Source organism: Hyperoodon ampullatus, assembly GCF_949752795.1.
Source record: "Hyperoodon ampullatus genome assembly, chromosome: 17".
Taxonomy (NCBI): domain Eukaryota; kingdom Metazoa; phylum Chordata; class Mammalia; order Artiodactyla; family Ziphiidae; genus Hyperoodon; species Hyperoodon ampullatus.
The window spans coordinates 5,956,629-5,976,022 of record NC_136930.1 but is presented as its reverse complement, the minus strand read 5'-3'; the positions used below and the strand labels follow the sequence as shown (position 1 = coordinate 5,976,022).

Genomic DNA, 19,394 nt, shown 5'->3' with positions numbered 1-19,394 from the left:
TGTTTCTTATTCCTGCTAGCTGCATTTCACATACTCATTAGTTACATGTAACTAGTGGCTACCATATTGAATTGTGCAGATTTTAGAACTTTACCCCCATTGCAGAAACTTCTGTTGGACATCGCTGATCTAGGGTCTAGATTATGCCATTCTCCATGCCATGAGCACTGCTAGGCTTTCCCAGTAGCGTTCCGTAGACCTAAGTGCAACACCAAAAGCCGTTCAACTGTATTCATTGGACATGTTGCCCACTATTGTTTAAAAATCGTAAGTAGGAGGAAAAGGATAAAGCCCCCAGAAGAAAACAGGTTAGATTGTTCATACAGTAGGGTTACTACACGAGGAATCTGCTGCTGTGAGTCACCATGCTGCTCCTCCTTCAGCTTCCTGAAGGAGAACAAGAAAACGTTGAGAGAGTGAAGGTATAATATCTAACAGTACAATAGTATTATAAAGAGAATCAATAATATTATTTTAAAGTTACATAAACTAGGCTGGAAAAGGATGAATATGAAAAGTACATGAAATAAGTTTTACTTGAAAACAGTAACAACAACAAAACCAAGTGTCCCTTAGAAACGTCTGTGTTTGCGTGATGTGTATGGGTGAGTATATCTATGTAAGTCTCAAGGGAGAGCAATATGATTTGTCCTCAAATTTTCTTAGTTCTTCTATAATTCAGATTTTGTTTTATTTCAGGTCAATGGTGGAGAGAAGCGACCTGCCTCTGACATGGGGAAAAAACCAAAAACCCCCAAAAAGAAGAAGAAGAAGGACCCTAATGAGCCCCAGAAGCCTGTGTCTGCTTATGCGTTATTCTTTCGTGATACTCAGGCTGCCATCAAGGGCCAAAATCCAAATGCTACCTTTGGTGAAGTCTCTAAAATTGTGGCTTCAATGTGGGATGGTTTAGGAGAAGAGCAAAAACAGGTAAGAAAAGATGCGAAATGGAGTGAATCAACATGATTTGAGAAAGTGTACACATTCTAAAGAAATGGCTTCTAAGGATGTTGGGTGAATTCTTCAGTTACTAGAACTGAGGCTGAGAATGTGCCCCAACAGAACCAGACTTCAGGGGACTTTGACATGATTTTATACTCCTTTATTGCTCTGTTATAAATAACATGTTAGTTCCTTTGTTTCAAAGTTTATATAGCGTAGTTACTTTTGGAAGGACTTCTACGCATCCCAGCCAGGATTACGTCATTCCTTAATGTTGCCAGTGCAATCATAAAGACAGAAAAAATACCAAAAGTATTTTGAGAGCTGTCCACACCTCTCTTCAGCACTTAATATTTACTCTTTTGTCATCAAAACCCTCTTGGCTTTTTGCTAAATGAGCCTCAAATTTAAGGGTTTCTACCCTTATCCATTCCCTAAAGACCATCAGAGTATGTTATTCAATCCCACTTGTACTATATTTCTAGGTTGTATTAAATGGGCCCAGATGCCTGGTTATTTTCTTCTTCTCTTGTGGATTGCCGTGGTGTGATTGAGGACCACACTGCTGGGGGTGGAAGGCCGTGAGACACTTTGTATCTCAGCCATAGGGCGAGTAGCCCAGAATGTCTTAAGGAGGGTGGGAACTGTGGAGAGAAAGAGCTCAGTATGCAGACGTAGCCTGCATACTTCAACAAAGAAGCAATATTGATCCCAGATTTCTAAACCAGGGGCTAGATTGCCATTGTCACCATCTAGAATTCCATGGTCATGAAGGAAAAATTAGACAAGCATTATCATTAAAGTTCAGTTAGTGAAACGATTCAGTAGTTGCAGGTTTAGCTGCTGCAGAATACTTTACGGCATTAATGATGCGTTAGTCTCATTGGATTCTTGACAGAGACTTTTTACCTCTCCTCATCAGGTCCAGGGAAATATGTAAGAAACAGAACATCTCAAACCTATGTACATCTATAAGGACTATATATTATCTGTCAACATCTGTAATGTATATCATGTTTTATACTTTGAAGAACACTTTTACATGATTTATCTCATTTGTTCTGCTCAATACTCGTAGATACTTTTTTTTTTTTGGTGTACATTGAACATTTATTACAACTAATTGGCGATGTGATAAGACAGTGCTCACATGGCCTGAATATTGGTCACAGTCACAACAAAACTTAATCCAGCCCAGCAGATACAAATGAAAGTGTAAACTGTGAAGACATGTTTAGATACGTAGAAGTATGTATAAAAGTGACATTGAAACAACTGTATATCCTTAAAACATATAGAGCCCACTAATGCCATTTTACCTCATTCAACTCACACTTTCATATGAGAGGCGGTATCTGTTTTTATATTTATGACTTCCAATAACTAGGCAGTGCCATAGAAGGGACAGAAGCTGCCCTAAAGTTTGCTGCACTTCTAAGTGGAGGGAAGGAATAGGGGAGTAAAATAAATTTGGCTGTAACAAGCACCCTGGAAGGAATATTTGTGCTTTAAACAATGACTTACACAACACTTTGTGAAGAGAGTAAAACATTTTCCGTAAGATGCTATTATTAAGAATCCCAGGTAAGTCAACATTTCCATTTTATTTGGGGAGGCATCAAAAACAATCCAACTGGGCTTCCCTGGTGGCGCAGTGGTTGAGAGTCCGCCTGCCGATGCAGGGGACGCGGGTTCGTGCCCCGGTCCGGGAAGATCCCACATGCCGCGGAGCGGCTGGGCCCGTGAGCCATGGCCGCTGAGCCTGCACGTCGGAGCCTGTGCTCCGCAACGGGAGAGGCCACAACAGTGAGAGTCCCGCGTACCGCAAAAAAAAAAAAAAATACAGACTGCATACCTCGGGAGCTGCTGTTCCACCTGCTGAGCCCACAGCAGGGGTCTTCCTTCCCCACAGATACTTTTATCTGAAGTTTGCAGACTGTGAAATGGGGCCAGATGGTCAAATGCAGTCACTTATTCATTCAACAAATATTTGCTGCATGTTTACTCTGTGCCCCGGGCACTGTTCTAGACGCTGGGAGTGGAGCAGAGAATAAGGCGGAGTCCCATTCTGTTGACTGATTTGTGTGACTAGAACTTATCATTCAACTTAACAATTTTTTTCTCACCAATTCATGGAACCAATTATAGTTGTGATGGTCAAACCAGTTGCTAAGGAAACACAGAGCCCACTCCCCCGGTTCTCTCCAACCCCCCTTGACTGTAAGCCAAAGCTGTCCTTTACAATCTGAAAGCTCTACACATTTTCTTATGTCCTTTTCAAGACTGCCAGCCCCAGGGAAGGGCTTCACAGGAGAGCATAGGCCTACCATGTGGAGCTCTGCTACAAGAGTCGTCTCCGAGGATGAAAAACACACCACGGAAACGTTCTCCTTGCATTCGATTAAAATACTCATCTCACAATTAAGAGGGTGGTTGACATTGTATTTTATGATTCTGTTGAAAACCTGATATAGTTGTTTGAGGATTTCAGAGCTGGTTACTATCCGAACTCAGATCAGTTTGTTCTCACACTCCTAGAGCTGAGGTGTGGTCCCCCCCCTGATGCTGGACACTCGTGATGGAATTGTAGAGGGGCTCATTCCTCCACTCACTACAGCTTCACGGATTGAGAAACTGAGTGCACATCCACCAGGAATCCCAACCCCATCCCTGTCCCTGCTCCACCATGATCCAAGCACCAAGACATACCTCTCTCTCTGCTTTGACAACCCCTGTGTGTAGTCTTGGTTAGGGACAAGGCCTCAATACTGTAAGCTCTTTCGAGTGTACTTGTGATGACAAAACATTTTCCTCATTCTCTTTTATTTCCAATTTAATAACTAACCTGTAATGAGTCTGTCTTTGGGCTCTCTCTCTCTCTCTCTTTTTGTTTTTTTTTTTAAAAACATTTTGGCTCTACCTCATGGTATGTAGGATCTTAGTTCCCCGACCAGGGATCGAACCCGCCCCCTGTGTGGTGGAAGCATGAAGCCTTAACCACTGGACCGCCAGGGAAGTCGCTGGGTTCTCTCTTAATGGAAATAGTTGGGGGTTTTTTCAAGAATTTGTTTTATATATAAAGGATGAAATTATATAATAGCTGACCCTATTTAACTCATTGGGTATTATAAAGCAATTTCATAATCAAAATGCAGTTGTTTTAAAAAGTTATGCTAAGATTGCTTAGGAAAATATACTAACAGAAATAACTATCTTTGTCTCTTCTAGAAAAGTTAATATTTTAACATTTGAGCACCATTTTCTAAACAAGGTATTGGGAGAAGTTTGAGTCACTCGAAAATGGTTTGTCCCCATGCCGTATGTTCCTTTGACTTGACAGGGGTTCAGCACAGCTTATCCTTTTCTCTTAAAAGATGATCTTGCTTAATAAAGATAGTGAAACTGCAGAGTATGCCAAAAAGGATGGTTTATGACACATACAGGGTGCAAGTCCATCCCAGGGACAAGCAGAGAGAGGGTCCAATGAATGAAATCAGACGCCACGCTTACAAAAGGGAGCATATTGCATCTGACGGGGCTGCTGGGACACCACGTGGCAGCCCCTGTCTAACAGTGTGCAGGAATGGCCAGCGAAGCGTGCATGCCCACCTAGGACGCACGTTTGGGCATCAAGAGAATGCCAGCAAAATATCCTGAAGTGTTAGCGTGGTGTGTTACCACCTGTTCTTTCCCTTTATGTTGACTCATTGTGCCAACATAATATAATATCTCTATTTCAAGCTTAAATTAATTGTATTTTACTCTCATTTAATATTCAAATTGGGGAGCACATGCTATGTATTTTGAAAGGAATGTTGCTGAAGCCGATTAGAGGCAGACCATTAAACTTCAAAATTTAGGACAAATGTGCATGTTTCAGAACAGCCCCACGTGATGCTGTTGGCATTGTGTAGGCAGCTGGTTCAAGTAGAAAGCTAGGATTCCATGCACCACGATTGTTCAAAAATCCCGTTGTCATAATAGCCCCCAATTATGAACAGCTACAAATATAAACACGAACTGGAGAAAATGGGCAGAATTATTGATGACTTATTAGGGGCTCAGAAAATTACAATACTTAAGGAAAAACAGCTATTAGTGAGATTACAATCGAATGTTTACTTGCCAGCCAGAGGGAACAGGACTAATAGGGCTGCTGTATGTTTGTGTCACATGCTTCCTCATTGTGGAGTTTAGGCGGGGCTAAGAAGCCATGCAGGTGGGCAGACCTTTATTTTCAGAAGCCATGATAAGGGAGAAACTATATGTACTTTGGTTCCTATGAAGAATCTCTCAAAGAAGAAAACTCAGAAGGAAGCTGAAAGCAGTGCTAAAAGTCCTCCAGGAACACAAAACCTCCCGTATGAATCATTCCTACCAAAGCCACTGAACAAACTTCACATGTCAGAGATCTCTCCGTTTTAATACTTTGGAAGATGGTGCTGAATCTGGAATGGGAGCAGGATTGTGTTTGGGATTCCAGCTGGAGGCTTTAAATGCTAATGAATCCTAAGACAGTAGACAGCCCGGTTCAGAGCCATAGTAAGTTGTTTAAAAAAGGCACCAGATGGAGAGAGGGAAATAAAACATAAGCGTGGCTGTGATGTTGGTCTTTGCTATGTATCTTTCACTGACTGGAACCTACAGAGAAAGAAAAATAATAACAAGGTAACGCCCTTTGTATTAGACTCCTCGGAGTTTCAGCAACCCTCAGCATCTTTTTTTATGAAGGTCCAGCTAGATTTCCTGTCTCTCCCCATTATTTCTGAATTCTGTGACTCTGGTCATCCCAGTCTGGGATCTGAGTTCACAGTTAACAGAGAGGAAATCAAACCCCACTAAATTAAAGAGCCCGTCCAGCTTTGAAGCAGAAGAGATTGGTCCAGAGAGCTGTAAAGTGTTCTTGGGTCCTTTTTAGCCATGGAAAGTCAGCTCTTAAGTGGGAAAGGAAAGTCACCTTAAATCAGAACCAGATGTAAATTACTAAGTGAACCTTAAGTTCCTAATTGGAGACACAGTTGGGCTGTAATACATTTAGCAAATTACAAACAAAATGTTCTTGTTTACATTACATTAAATGGCTTTAGAGCTTCAGCCAAAGAGCTAAATAAACATGCTGTTAGGCTAAAAATGGAGTGGAAGGCCTGTTCAGAGTTTGGTGTGTTCAGGAGAAACCACAGCCCACGGTGCCCAGAGAGCCTATTTTTGTAAATGCTAGCCCTGTTGTGGGAGCAGAGAGTGGATTTACCTCGAGATCCAGAGCCTAATGAGCAGATATCACTTGCAGGGAAACTGTTTGAATATTGTACCATATGCCTTCTTTCAGGATGCATAATTCATATCCAAGGATATTAGCCATAGCAGTTCAGCTCAATAGCAACACCTCATTATTTTATCCCTCAGTATTTACTCCTATGTTTGACGCCTTATGAAATGACTGTTAATGTGTTTATATAAGGGCAGATCTGACACAAGTGGGAAGAATGTAATTTCCTGCTCATTCTTTCCTGCTGCTGTGTCCTCTTCCCCTGGTAGAAGTGGCAAGTGTAAATAGTTAATTTGCTTCAATTATGAGCCTGTCCTGCTAAATTAGAAGCAGCAGGGATATGAAGAGCCAGAATTATACTTAGGAGGCAGCTGACAAATCCTCTGAGCCCACGGAATCAAATCATTTACTCCTCACTGGTGCTAAAACACCCACTACAGATATGCTGCCGGGGTTTTTCCCCCCGCCCCATGTCTTATGATAAAATGTGGATTTTATGTCAACAGCACTTCAGGTTAACTAAAATCCTATTGCACTGTCATATTCACACGTGTTTATCTTGGCCAGTTCCTTATAAACACTATGCATTTTCCCCATTTTTTTTTTTTTTTTTTTTTTTGCTGTACGCGGGCCTCTCACTGTCATGGCCTCTCCCGTTGCGGAGCACAGGCTCCGGACCCACAGGCTCAGCAGCCATGGCTCACGGGCCCAGCCGCTCCACGGCATGTGGGATCCTCCCGGACCCGGGCACGAACCCGTGTCCCCTGCATCGGCAGGCGGACTCAACCACTGCGCCACCAGGGAAGCCCTTCCCCAATTTTTTTTAAACTAGGAGTAAAGGATATATAAAATAATTGTTCATTTAAAAACTGTAGAATGTAAGAAAAGTTTATATTTGTAAAAACTTAAAACAGCAGTTAGAAATATTACATGCAGTGGTGAGCATATTTTACCTCTAAAACACAGGTAAGTATAAATACATATAATTATTGGTACACAAATGGGATTATGGCATGCCTTCATGGGTATAAATACACGTAGAAATATTCCACGCTCATACACAGAGGGAGCAGACATTCCACTTGAAAGGTTCCATGGCATCAGCAGGGAGAGAATTTGAATGTAATACTCAAGTCTGCTGTGCTTTATGTATTCTTGGTAAACATGTTTGGGGTGGGCGGGTTGTCTGTATATCAAATCTTCTACTTCTATTGATGCCCACTCTAATTCAGAAGATGCAATCGGTATTTTACCATGAACCCCCATGCCCATGCTGACTCATGCAAGGAGAAACCTGAGACTAGGGATTATACACTGGATCACAGGTATTTCCTGAGCACCTACTATGTACCAAGCTCTGCCCTGCCTGCTGGGGCTTCTGCTGCAGACAAAAAGATGACAGGCCCTGCAGTTGGGGGTCTAAGAGGGGCATCACGGGGAGATCTTATGCAGCCAGGAGGAGCCATTGCATGAACAAAAATGCAAAGATGGATCTTAGATACCGGATGGATCTTAGGTACTTATGTATATATGTATAATATGTATATGTGTGTGGGGGGGTTGTCTGCATTTCTTGTGTGCCTGACACAGAAAATGCACACAATAGAGGCCTATTTTTAATGCCTGTTTTTGGTTCTGTAGCTTCAGTTCCTCACACCATGAAGGCACCTAATAGATACTCAATATATTGTTAAGCATAATCAAACGACATTATACTCGCCCCGGTCATCCTCATTTAATGAATCTACAGATATATTTTGCAGCCATTTTTTCAGATGAGGAGCTTGCTTCTTTATCCCTACCATTCCAAAAACAGGTTACACCATTTTTGTGTAGACTATTTGTATGCATTTGATGGATCCCAAAAAGAATCCATAGCAAGATTTTTGACACATTGTATAATATTTTCAATGCTCTCAATACTACTTTATAAAGTTCTCTCAGTTCTGGAATGCCTAAGAAAATGCTGAGCAAGTTACACAAATGGAAATTTAAGGACTAAGTTCTGTATAAAACACTTGCTCTAATTATCCTAAATAATAACAGCATTCAAAGACGCTGCAGACATTAATTTCTCAAGTACTGTGTATGACAGGGAATTGTGATTAAATTATTATTTCTTATATAACTGTATTTCTAAGCATTTTCTATAAATATGAACTTATACTGGGGGGGAAAAACTGCATTTGAAGTTAACGAAAAAGAAAAGCACCTTTTAGTTTTTTGTTTGTTTTTTGTGGTACGCGGGCCTCTCACTGTTGTGGCCTCTCCCGTTGCGGAGCACAGGCTCTGGACGTACAGGCCCAGTGGCCATGGCTCACGGGCCCAGCCGCTCCGCGGCATGTGGGATCCTCCTGGACCGGGGCACGAACCTGTGTCCCCTGCATCGGCAGGTGGACTCTCAACCACTGTGACACCAGGGAAGCCCGCGCCTCTTAGTTTTATAGTGTTTGATTAAAATCCAGAATTGGAAGAATTATGTTTTTTCTTATTATTACTGTAAAGAGTTGAAATAAACTACAATTAGAGATTAACTAAGGGCCAGAGCCGAAAAGAGGGAAGGAAGAAGGAACTAAATGCTGTTTATAAGATTTTACTTTTTTGTATAAGTTAGATGGATTGTTTGGGGAAGGAGCAGAAAGTGGAAAAAGCAAAATGACAGGTTGTATTAGAATTTTTTCTGTTTGTGTGCATCATATTCACTGATACTGAACTGCTGCTTTTAATTAGAGATTATTAGCCTATAAGACATATATATTACACATGCTGGAACGTAGAGCATTTAAAAAATGATTCACAGAATCACTAGATTACATGAATAGAATTTGGATTCTCTAGAATTGCTATTTGATGTATGTTTTAGTTTAGCCATTATATATGTTTTAGTTTAGCCATTATATATGTTTTAGTTTAACCACTGAGATGCGATCCTTAGATAGGATATGGTAGCTTTCTTAGAATAACAAACCACAGCAAATAACTAAGTTAGGACAGGATGAATTCAAAAGTGTTTGGATGAGCTGGGGAAAATGATGAATGATGTATTATGATTTTTAAATCCTCATCTGGCCAACTTTGCACTTTATTTCAAACAGCTGTAGACCATTTGGAAGCCATTTTGTAGTTCAACTGAGTACTAATATTTACTGTGTGAATCACGTTTCTTTAAAATATTTGTCTTTCCCTGAGAGAGAGAGACCATTTCTTTCCCAAACCTAACTTTGATATAAATCAGACCTATCCTCCTAGATTAGAAGGTTTGATCATTGCAGTGGGCTGTTCATTGCCAAATTCAGTCAACGTCATCTTTGGTTTCAGCAGGCAGAATACTTCTCCATCCATAAATAGAGCTTTGAAACGTTTTTGAGGATCTTTTTACTGATGATTTTTAAATATCTGTTCTGAAGTAGGAATTTAAGTATGTGGAATTCTTACATGTTTTTTTATCATTCACGCATACATTTGAGGTCTTTCTTCAGACATTCCCATCAAATATAGAATTCAGAAAGCATCCCTGTGCAATTTTAGAAGGTAGCATCATAGAGACATACAGCATGAATAATATTTGAGCCATTAGCTAGTTCTCAAAGGTGGAGGTTCAAAATGACTATGGGGAGACCACCTCAGACGTTAATTCTGACCTAGGGTACCGCCCCCTTTAAACACAATTACAGAAATATACCTCCTGCAGTTACCACGCTTTGCATCCCCCCTCTGAACACCTGCGTCTGTTCAGGAAAGAGCGGACCCATCAATCCGTGTAGTGTCACATGATGAGTTTACCCTTTCCTAAAGCGGTATTTAGGCGCTTGTACGATGATCTCACATAGCCCATCATGAGTAGCCAATAGGGAGCCATTTGGAGGAAACAGGGCACTCTGAATGCTGGTCAGGTATCCTGTAACAACATCGATCTCCCAGTGAAACCAGGGGGCACACATTCAGCCTAAAACATGTTGAGTTGCCACCTTTCTCCCATGGTTGTTAATCAACAAATTTCAGGAGAGTTAACACCCTGTGGGACGTTAACCCCTGGGGGCCCCACCATAGTAACACTGTTGCTTTTTCAATAGAAACCAAATGCAAGAAAGAGGGTAGATGTTACAATCTGGCCACCTGGCAACACCATCTTATCTGTGCCACTTAGAAAATGATGCTTTGGGGCTTCCCTGGTGGTGCAGTGGTTGAGAGTCTGCCTGCCAATGCAGGGGACATGGGTTCGAGCCCTGGTCTGGGAAGATCCCACATGCCGCGGAGCGGCTAGCCCCGTGAGCCACAATTACTGAGCCTGCGCGTCTGGAGCCTGTGCTCCGCAACAGGAGAGGCCGTGATAACGAGAGGCCCGCACACCGCGATGAGGAGTGGCCCCCACTCGCCGCAACTAGAGAAAGCCCTCGCACAGAAACGAAGACCCAACACAGCCATAAATAAATAAATAAAATTAAAAAAAAAAAAAGAAATGATGCTTTGGGCAATGCTATGGACCCAAGTGTGTAATATTTGCCTTTGGAAGCTAAATGAACCCTAGTTAGCTGCCCAGGGGGTCACTTAGAGTAGCATATGAATAAAATACATGATAGAAATGCTTCTAATATACAAAAGCATACTGCCATCAAAGATATTTTTGCTAAATATTTGCTTCAGAGTCCTGAATAGGATTTCTGTCTGTGTGGGAGAAAAACCCTCTCCAAACAGTTTTAAGGTATTAAAAGTAAATGTAAACATTTTCAGTGTAAGGTCATTAATTTTAAATTATGTCTCGGAGAAGAGATTGGAGGGAGAAAGAACTACAAACAGAAATCTGTCTTTGGAGAACGAAATAAATCAATAAAAAGCAGGAGGGCTCTGTGTTTCTGATTGTGTCTGACCAAAGCATATAATATACATGAATCATACTGTTCAAAGACATTCGCTGTAATCTAGTGTTTATTTGCTTTCATGTTTGAATGTCTAAAAAAGGATTTGAATTTTATTTCCAATAATTAGCTCCGTAAATTAAGAGTTCTCTTGTAATTGAACCAAAGGATTAATTTGGCTTTTTACTAAAAAATTTCTTTTAAGTTTCTTTAGTTCCATATATTGTAAAGATGACCCAATGATTGTATGATACTGTTGCACAAATTCTTAATCGCCTTATTATAATTGCCTTTAATATACCAAAATGCCAAATATAAAAGACTAGGCTGGGGCTTCCCTGGTGGCACAGTGGTTGAGAGTCCGCCTGCCGATGCAGGGGACATGGGTTCGTGCCCCGGTCCGGGAGGATCCCACATGCCGCGGAGCCTGCGCGTCCGGAGCCTGCGCGTCCGGAGCCTGCGCGTCCGGAGCCTGTGCTCCGCAACGGGAGAGGCCACAGCAGTGAGGCCCGCGTACTGCAAAAAAAAAAAAAAAAAAGACTAGGCTGAAGAGCTCCTTAAATTAGCACTTTCATTTCATAGGGTGCTTTATAATTCTGCTGACAAGGTTACTCATTTGTTTACCTTAGGTGTTCTGCTTTAATTAAAATATTCATAAGTAAGTAATATTTCTCACACCTTGAATTTCACAGCTGAGGGCTGAGCTCAGCAAACCACCTTCCACATCAGAAACCATGAACTGACCTCTGCTGCCAACTTTGGCAGATACTTGGTCTTTAGACATAATTTATATTTAACTATTTTGACTAATTCCAAAGCCACTTTTCACACTGAGCTGTGTCTGGTTTTGAGCTCAGCATTACAAAATACTAGCCAAGCACCCCTCATTCCCTGCTGTAAAATTCAAGATGTGGGAAATTTAAACTAGTCATATCGATGAAAATACATCCAATGGTGAAAAATACTTTATTCTTTAGGGGTGATTTCAAAAGATTGACAAAAACAGACTCTAAAGCCTTGAAAGAATGAGCTTAATGGTAGCAGACAACCGTGTGTATTCACTTTGCTAATCTTTCATTTTTGACTCTAATGACTTTTTTTCTGTTTAACTTAGCAATGTGACCTTTAGCCTACCAGCAAGTCATTTTTTGGTACTTTTGCTCACTTTAGGATGATTTTACTTGTATTTGCAAAATGATCCCCTATGAAAAATGAAAAGCTTCTGTAAACTGAAATTCAATTCTGAACATTTTTACCTGTTCACACTGAGGCTTCCACACACTCATGCCATCCAGTGTTTTTGTTGGAAAGGGCATGACCACAGCAGACTGCACGGCACACACGCATTCCTTGGCCACTCAGCGTCCCCAGCCCACTCCCAAATGTGACTTTGACTGCGATTGCCAGCTCCTGAGTCTTTGAAAATAGAACTTCAAGACACAGAATTTTAAAATAGTGATGAACCTGCAAACTCCATAACATATTGAACATAACTGATCATCTTTTAATTCTGTCCTTGTTTTTATATTTAGCAAGGAGAATATATATCAGGATTTGAATGCACTGTAGAATTATCTGCCCATTTTGTAAATATGAATGACTTCTTTATTCACATGTAGTTTCTTTCCCCAGGAACCTTCATCAATAGTATCTTTCTAAGCCAACTACTTCCACTGTCAAAGTACCCCAGATAAATCTGTACATATGCTTTATGGAAAATGAAAAGTTTTACTATAGTTAATCTTTTTCTTATCTAATCTCTTGCCATACTTCTTAAAAACTTGTTTCAGTAAGAAAACACGATCTTTGGGGAGATGTATGTTAATATGTGTGTGTGTGTGTGTGTGTGTGTGTGTGTGTGTGTGTGTGTACACACACAGTTATCATTCTGCACTGTACTTCTCTGGAAACAAAAGCAGATGCACTTTCTAATTTCAGACTCTCTGTTGTTACAGGTTTATAAAAAGAAAACAGAGGCTGCAAAGAAGGAGTACCTGAAGCAACTAGCAGCATACAGAGCCAGCCTGGTATCCAAGGTAACATGCAACCATGTGGTATTGGGATGGATTGTGGCCATCTCATTGCAGACTCTGATGGTCATGTGAAAGCATAAAAGATTACTTCAGCATTTCTGCACAATCTCCTTTGCTGAAGAAGAAAAAGTAAATCCTAAACAAAGCTATATGTTATGAAAATATTTGTTCATACCTAGAGGACCAGAACAACATCCTCTGGTGTCATTCCATCCATCCTTTTGTGTACTATTGCCCACCTGTGGATTACTGATTTTGTGGGTTAGTCACAGTGCATTCTTAATCCCTAACCAACTTTCTGTTTCACCATGTTCCACGCTTAAATTGCCCTCCACCCTGACCCCATCCCATTGGTCTTTGCTGAGGAGATGCTAACTGTCTTTAATCCTAGCCTCATTACAACAACATCAGAATGTAAGCCTACCAAAACAAACGAACAAATGAAAAAAATGCATCATTTCATTTGAAAATGAAAACACCACTAAAATAGTTTATGCTTTAGAATATCTCAAATACGAGCCCTTGCTGGTATAAAGACTCAAGAGTTAACTCTGTTTGGTGTTGGATTATTAAAGCTGTATTTCCTTTTATAGATTTCTCAGGCAGGTAACCTCAGAGACAGGGCTGAAGCTGTGAGGACAGGACACTGTGGCATCTTAAGTCCAGATGTGACTGGTACCCAGCTCAGTGCGGGTGGGGCTCTGGACTTCATTCCATTCACCCATGAAAATACTTTCTGTTTTATCCACAAATATCCACTCCCCTTCCAACAACTCTAAAGTAATTATATAAGTTAGTTTTTCTTGGGGAAAACATATACTGAATATATGATACAGAGAAGAAAAAGGAGCACAAAGTACAAATGCATAAGAAATTTCGGTACACTGTTGGTCTAATGCAACTTTGCATTCCACTTCTAAGGTATGACATTGTGGGAAAACTTAATATTTATTATTTAACCTTAAAATTCCTAGCTCATCTGTACTAACTCACTATGGATCTCACACTTTCTAATTTTTCTAACTCCTTTTGAAGCTGTTTATATTTTCTGCTGATACCGTCACACATTTCTGTATATTTATAGAATTCACAGCATGTATGTAAAATTATAGCAAAAAAACAAGGTGCAAAATATTAGATCCATCCAACAATTAGGTTGTATAGTTACTTGGTATTATTCAGATTAATATGCCCAAGATGTAAGGGGGCATATGAATTCTTCTTATTTCATCCAAGGTAAGTTTCTTCTTGAGCATTTTAAATAGAAGTTTTAGTCAGAACATTTTACATATGAGAAAATCAATACATGAAGTGTCAATCCCAATACAAAGCGCTCTGGTTAATGTTATGCAGATTGCCAGAATGCTATAATACTGACTAAGCTTTACTTTCAAAACAAGTGTCTTCAGATTTGCTCTTAGCTGCAACTTTTCTTACTATTCATTCTCAGAGTTGCAACCCTCAGTATACGGCAATTTGTATAAATGCTGCGAATTGCCATTTCTACATTTTAAAAAAACCAAGCACTTTCTTTATAGCTTACTCTGACGTTTTTCTTCTCTTTGGCAGCAGGAATTTTGCTGGAGCTGTTGAATGTCTATTTATGTACAACTATCTATTGTATGTATACAGAATGAAGCATAGTTATAAACACCCTCTCCAGGTTAGAAAAATGGTCTTCTGATGTTGTATGTGAATGGGATATTTGCAGTATAACCTTGCAGACACGTGCAGAAAATTTACCAGCCTATCCGCTGATTGCACACAGAAACATATATAAAAATCCATTGCTTTTCCATTTAAAATTATCACAAGGAAAATAGCAGCCATTCATGTTTACACATATATTTTTCTGTTATACTTTTTTTAGTATGTTATAAATTATTTCCCTATTCTGAAAGATCTAAAGGTGCAATCATAAATGCTACATGGTAATAACAGTCACCAATCCAGGCAACCACAGTGTGACAGCCGAGCTCCATCTTCTCCATTCACTCGTTCATGTGTTCATTTGGTGAATTTCCCTGGGCATGTGATCTGTGCCGAGCGCTGGGCCAGGCTTGGAGGACACAGCGGAGTACTGGCAGGTGTGTCCTCTGCACTTAAAGAACTTTCTCTTCAATCCGGGGAGACCACTAGTGAAAGCATAAGTTAATGAATGACCAAGATCTTTGTGAATCGAAGCCTTCTGGGAAATCAAGGAAGGCATCTGATAGGGTGGTCTGCTGACTCCTCTTTGAAGATATGACCCTGGAGCTGAGAGCAAGGAAAGACAGGAGCTTGCAGGACACAGGGAGCCTGGGACAGAGCCGACCAGGCAGTGCAGCAAATGCAGGCTCGGGGGACAAAAATACCTCCTTGGATGGAGAAATGGTCAGTGTGGCTGGAGCTGAGCCAACAGGGGAGTGTGGTTTGAGATGAAGCTGGGAAGATGGGCAGCGGCCAAGTCACGAAGGCCTTGCAGGATGGGGAAAGGAGCTGGGTTTCATCTTCTGTACAAAGGGACGCCACTGAATGGGTTCCAGTAGGGGGATGGCGTGATCGGATTTATATTTTAAAAGATAACTTTATGTGAATGACTTCCCTCACTCCCCATACCTTACCCCTCAAAGTAGGCTTGATTGTCAACATTTCACTGAAGAGGAAAAGTATCACATAGGCAACAAGTGCCCAAGCCCTGTGTTGACCTCCCACTCCCTCAGTCCTTGTGCTGGGCCGTGCTGTCCCCAGGTCCTGACAGGGTGCTCGACCTGCTTCCCTAATCCCCTGCCCCAGAAGTCAGGATGGAGCATCGACCTTCTCTCTTCTAAGCCCACTTAAAGTAGTTTATTTACAATATTGTGTTAGTTTCAGGTGTATAGCAAAGTGATTCAGTTGTATATATTTGTCAGATTACTTTCTGTTATAGTTTATCACAAGATAGTAAATGTAGTTCCCTGTTCTACATAGCAGATCCTTGCTGCTTATCTATTTTATGTATAGTAGTTTGTATCTGTTATTCCCATACTCCTAATTTATCCCCCTGGCCCCCTCTTTCTTTCCCCTTTCCCCAAAGTTTGTTTTCTATGTCTGTGAGTCTGTTTCTGTTTTATATATATTAGATTCATTTTATTATTTTTAGATTCCACTTACAAGTGATATCATTTAGTATTTGTCTTTCTCTAACTGATTCCACTTAGTATGACAATCTCTAGGTCCATCCATGTTGCTGCAAATGGCAGTATTTCATTCTTTTTATGGCTGAGTAATATTCCATGATATATACATATATATATATATATATATATATATGTATATATATACCACATCTTCTTAAACCAGTCATCTGTTGATGGGCATTTGGGTTGTTTCCGTGTCTTGGCTTTTGTAAACAGTGCTGCTGTGAACATTGGGGTGCATGTATCTTTTTTAGTTAGAGTTTTCATCTTTTCCAGATATATGCCCAGGAGTGGGATTGCTGGATTGTATGGTAGCTCTATTTTTAGTTTTTTAAGGAACTTCCCTATTGTTTACCATGATGGCTGCACCGATTTACATTCCCACCAACAGTGTAGGAAGGTTCCCTTTTCTTCACAGCCTCTCTAGCATTTGTTATTTGTAGACTTTTTGATGATGGCCATTCTGACCCATGTGAGGTGATACCTCATTGTAGTTTTGATTTGCATTTCTCTAATAATTAGCCATGTTGAGCATCTTTTCATGTGCCTCTTGGCCATCTGTATGTCTTCTTTGGAGAAATGTCTATTTAGGTCTTCTGCCCATTTTTTGACTGGATTGTTTGGTTTTTTCATATTGCGTTGTATGAGCTGTTTGTGTATTTTGGAGATTAACCCCTTGTTGGTTTCATCATTTGCAAACATTTTCTCCCATTCCACAGTTTGTCTTTTTGTTTTGTTGATGGTTTCCTAAGGTCACTTTTGTCAGTGAAATACTGTATTAGCCAAAGCTCTGTGTCCGGTTCCCTAAGTTCTCACTGGCAATTTTGATTTACTCCTCCAGAGCTACATATTTGGGTACCAGTTTTCTATGCAAATGTGTTTCATCCAATAAGGCCTTGTATCCCTGGGCCAACAGCTCTTGCCCTCTCTAAAGTGTAACCACGTCAAGTCGGCTACTTCTCACTGCTTCCACTCCAGGCCCTAGTCTGCATCCCAGCCAGAGCTGCACAGCACCTTTTCCACATCAGGCACAGGACTTGGTGCTGAGAGCCCAAAGATGAGCACAACAGATCAGAGTGTTTCGTGATACTTGAGAGGTTTGAAACTGTACTCTAAAAGTAACTGCTTCTCACTACTCTAAAATTAGCTGTTTCTTACGGAACATAAACAAGAAATAGAAGCAGCCAGTGAATATTGGCTCCATCCAAGAGACTGAGTCATAGGATTAACAATGCACCTCTCCTTTCAATTACATTTTTGCTTAAATGAATTATATACCATCTAACCCGGCATATTAATTAACATGACTTCAGACCCGAGTAAAATTGAAATTAACCCAAAATAAAAAAGCTCGGTCGTAGTAGAATATTCTAACCTTTGTACTTGAAAATGACAATACAGACACACTCTCAGCTGGACACCGAATTTTTTTCAGTAACAAGACAAATACAAATGGCACCTTGCCATCGAGTAGCTTCTGTGTGTCCCACGCTGTGCTCGGCATTTTACATATATTTCTACTCATCATCACAATAACCCTACAAAGTGAGATTTAGCCCCATTTTCTAGACAGTCTCTAGGCAGAGAGACAAAGTGACCTGGAGAGTCTAAGAGACGAAGGAGAGGCTGGTGGTAGCAGAGGGAGAACTCACAGTCCTCGCTCTCCGGTTCCAAAGCTTGTAGGCTTCTCTCTACCCTGGGTGACTGTCGGTTTTTATATCTTTAGCACTACGGCCTCTTCTTATCCTCAGTAAAATTCTGTGCCAACTCTTACGTGTTAGACAGCCAGGAGTCAAGGTGTCCTCGTTTAAATGAGGCTGGGGATGAGGGTAGAAGCCTGGCCCTCCCTTCCACCAGAGGCCGGCCCGAGACCCTCAGAGGACGCTGGGACCTGCAGAATGTTTAGGAAGCCTTGTTCTGTGCCTTGCTGTTCAGCTGTGCACGTGCTTTACCTAGTCACATGGAGCCAGTGACAGACCCACCCAGGGTTAGATCCGCTCGGTGACAGACCCGCCCAGCACAGCCCCTCTGCCGTGGAAACACACGCGCAGTGAAGGACACGGGAAAGGGAGCACTGGCAGCTGCAAACACAGCCCGGGTAAGACCTGGAAAAACTAACCTGTTCAGTTTTAGACTCTATGATTTAAAGAGGGAAGTTGGAGAGATTGCAGAGGAAAAAGTCATAAAGCAACTGAAAAGGGAGGGCAGGAGATAGTAGCAGAGAAGAGTGGATTTGACATTTCTAAGCCTGAAAAACACAGGTGTGGGCCTGTTCACCCCATGATGGGTGTCAGGCATGGGCATTGGTTCCTTGTGCTCCGTTTTCTCTGAATCCAGAACAAGAATGGAGACACCATGTTACCCTAGAGGAATTTAATCTGAACAGGGAGCATTACCAAACTCTTGGATTATTTAGGCAAACAGTTTTTTTCCATTGAGAAATTTAAAAGTGGGAAGCAAAGGTTTATAAATAAGGTTTGGAGAATATCTTGAAGGCGTCTTCAGCACCTGTGCTTCCCCAGGCACCAAGGGAAGCATTAAAAACCTTTAACGCACCACCAGTGTCGCTCGAAACGAGTCCTCAGGGGTCAGAAACGTCCCCACGCCCTCGGGGCAGCTCCATCTGGGTTCAAATTCCAGGTTTCTCACTTCCTAACTGCTTGCTTTTATGCACGTTATTCAGCTATTTAAAGTCCCAATTTTCTAATGTGTTAAACAGAGAAGATAATAGGACCTACATCATTAGGTTTCCATTAAAATAAAATAGGAAACTCTATATAAACTGCATGATTCAGGATCTTGAACACAGGAGAGCACTTAATACCAGCAATTATTATTACTATCAATTTTATGATTAACGTTATTGATAGGTGCACAAAGAACTAGGAGAGTTTTGTATATGATTCGCGATATAGCTGGATCATATTCTCAATGTCTGCAAGGCTGCTTTGATACAAAGAAACTTTTAAAGTGGCATTAAAACAAGAAAAACTTGCTTCATACATATATTCTTTTATAAAGATAAAAAATGATTTAGACATTTAAAACAATCACCTCCACGGGTTCCTTAATTGAAATGTCTTTATGAGCCTTTAGTTGAGGGAGCCTACGAATAGTTTGAGGGTCAAGAATATCTGCC

The 19,394-nt window shown here is 40.9% G+C and overlaps 1 protein-coding gene across 1 annotated transcript in view; it reads left to right on the top strand.

Annotated features, from left to right (window-relative positions):
- Nucleotides 1-19,394, top strand: part of TOX (thymocyte selection associated high mobility group box) — a gene marked incomplete at both ends in the record, with an annotated part of 294,857 nt that overhangs the window by 261,297 nt on the left and 14,166 nt on the right. The window contains 2 exons of the mRNA XM_079722330.1: nt 700-930; nt 13,020-13,100. Of these exons, the coding sequence (XP_079578456.1) occupies nt 700-930; nt 13,020-13,100 (312 nt within the window). The remainder of the gene's footprint in view (nt 1-699; nt 931-13,019; nt 13,101-19,394) is intronic.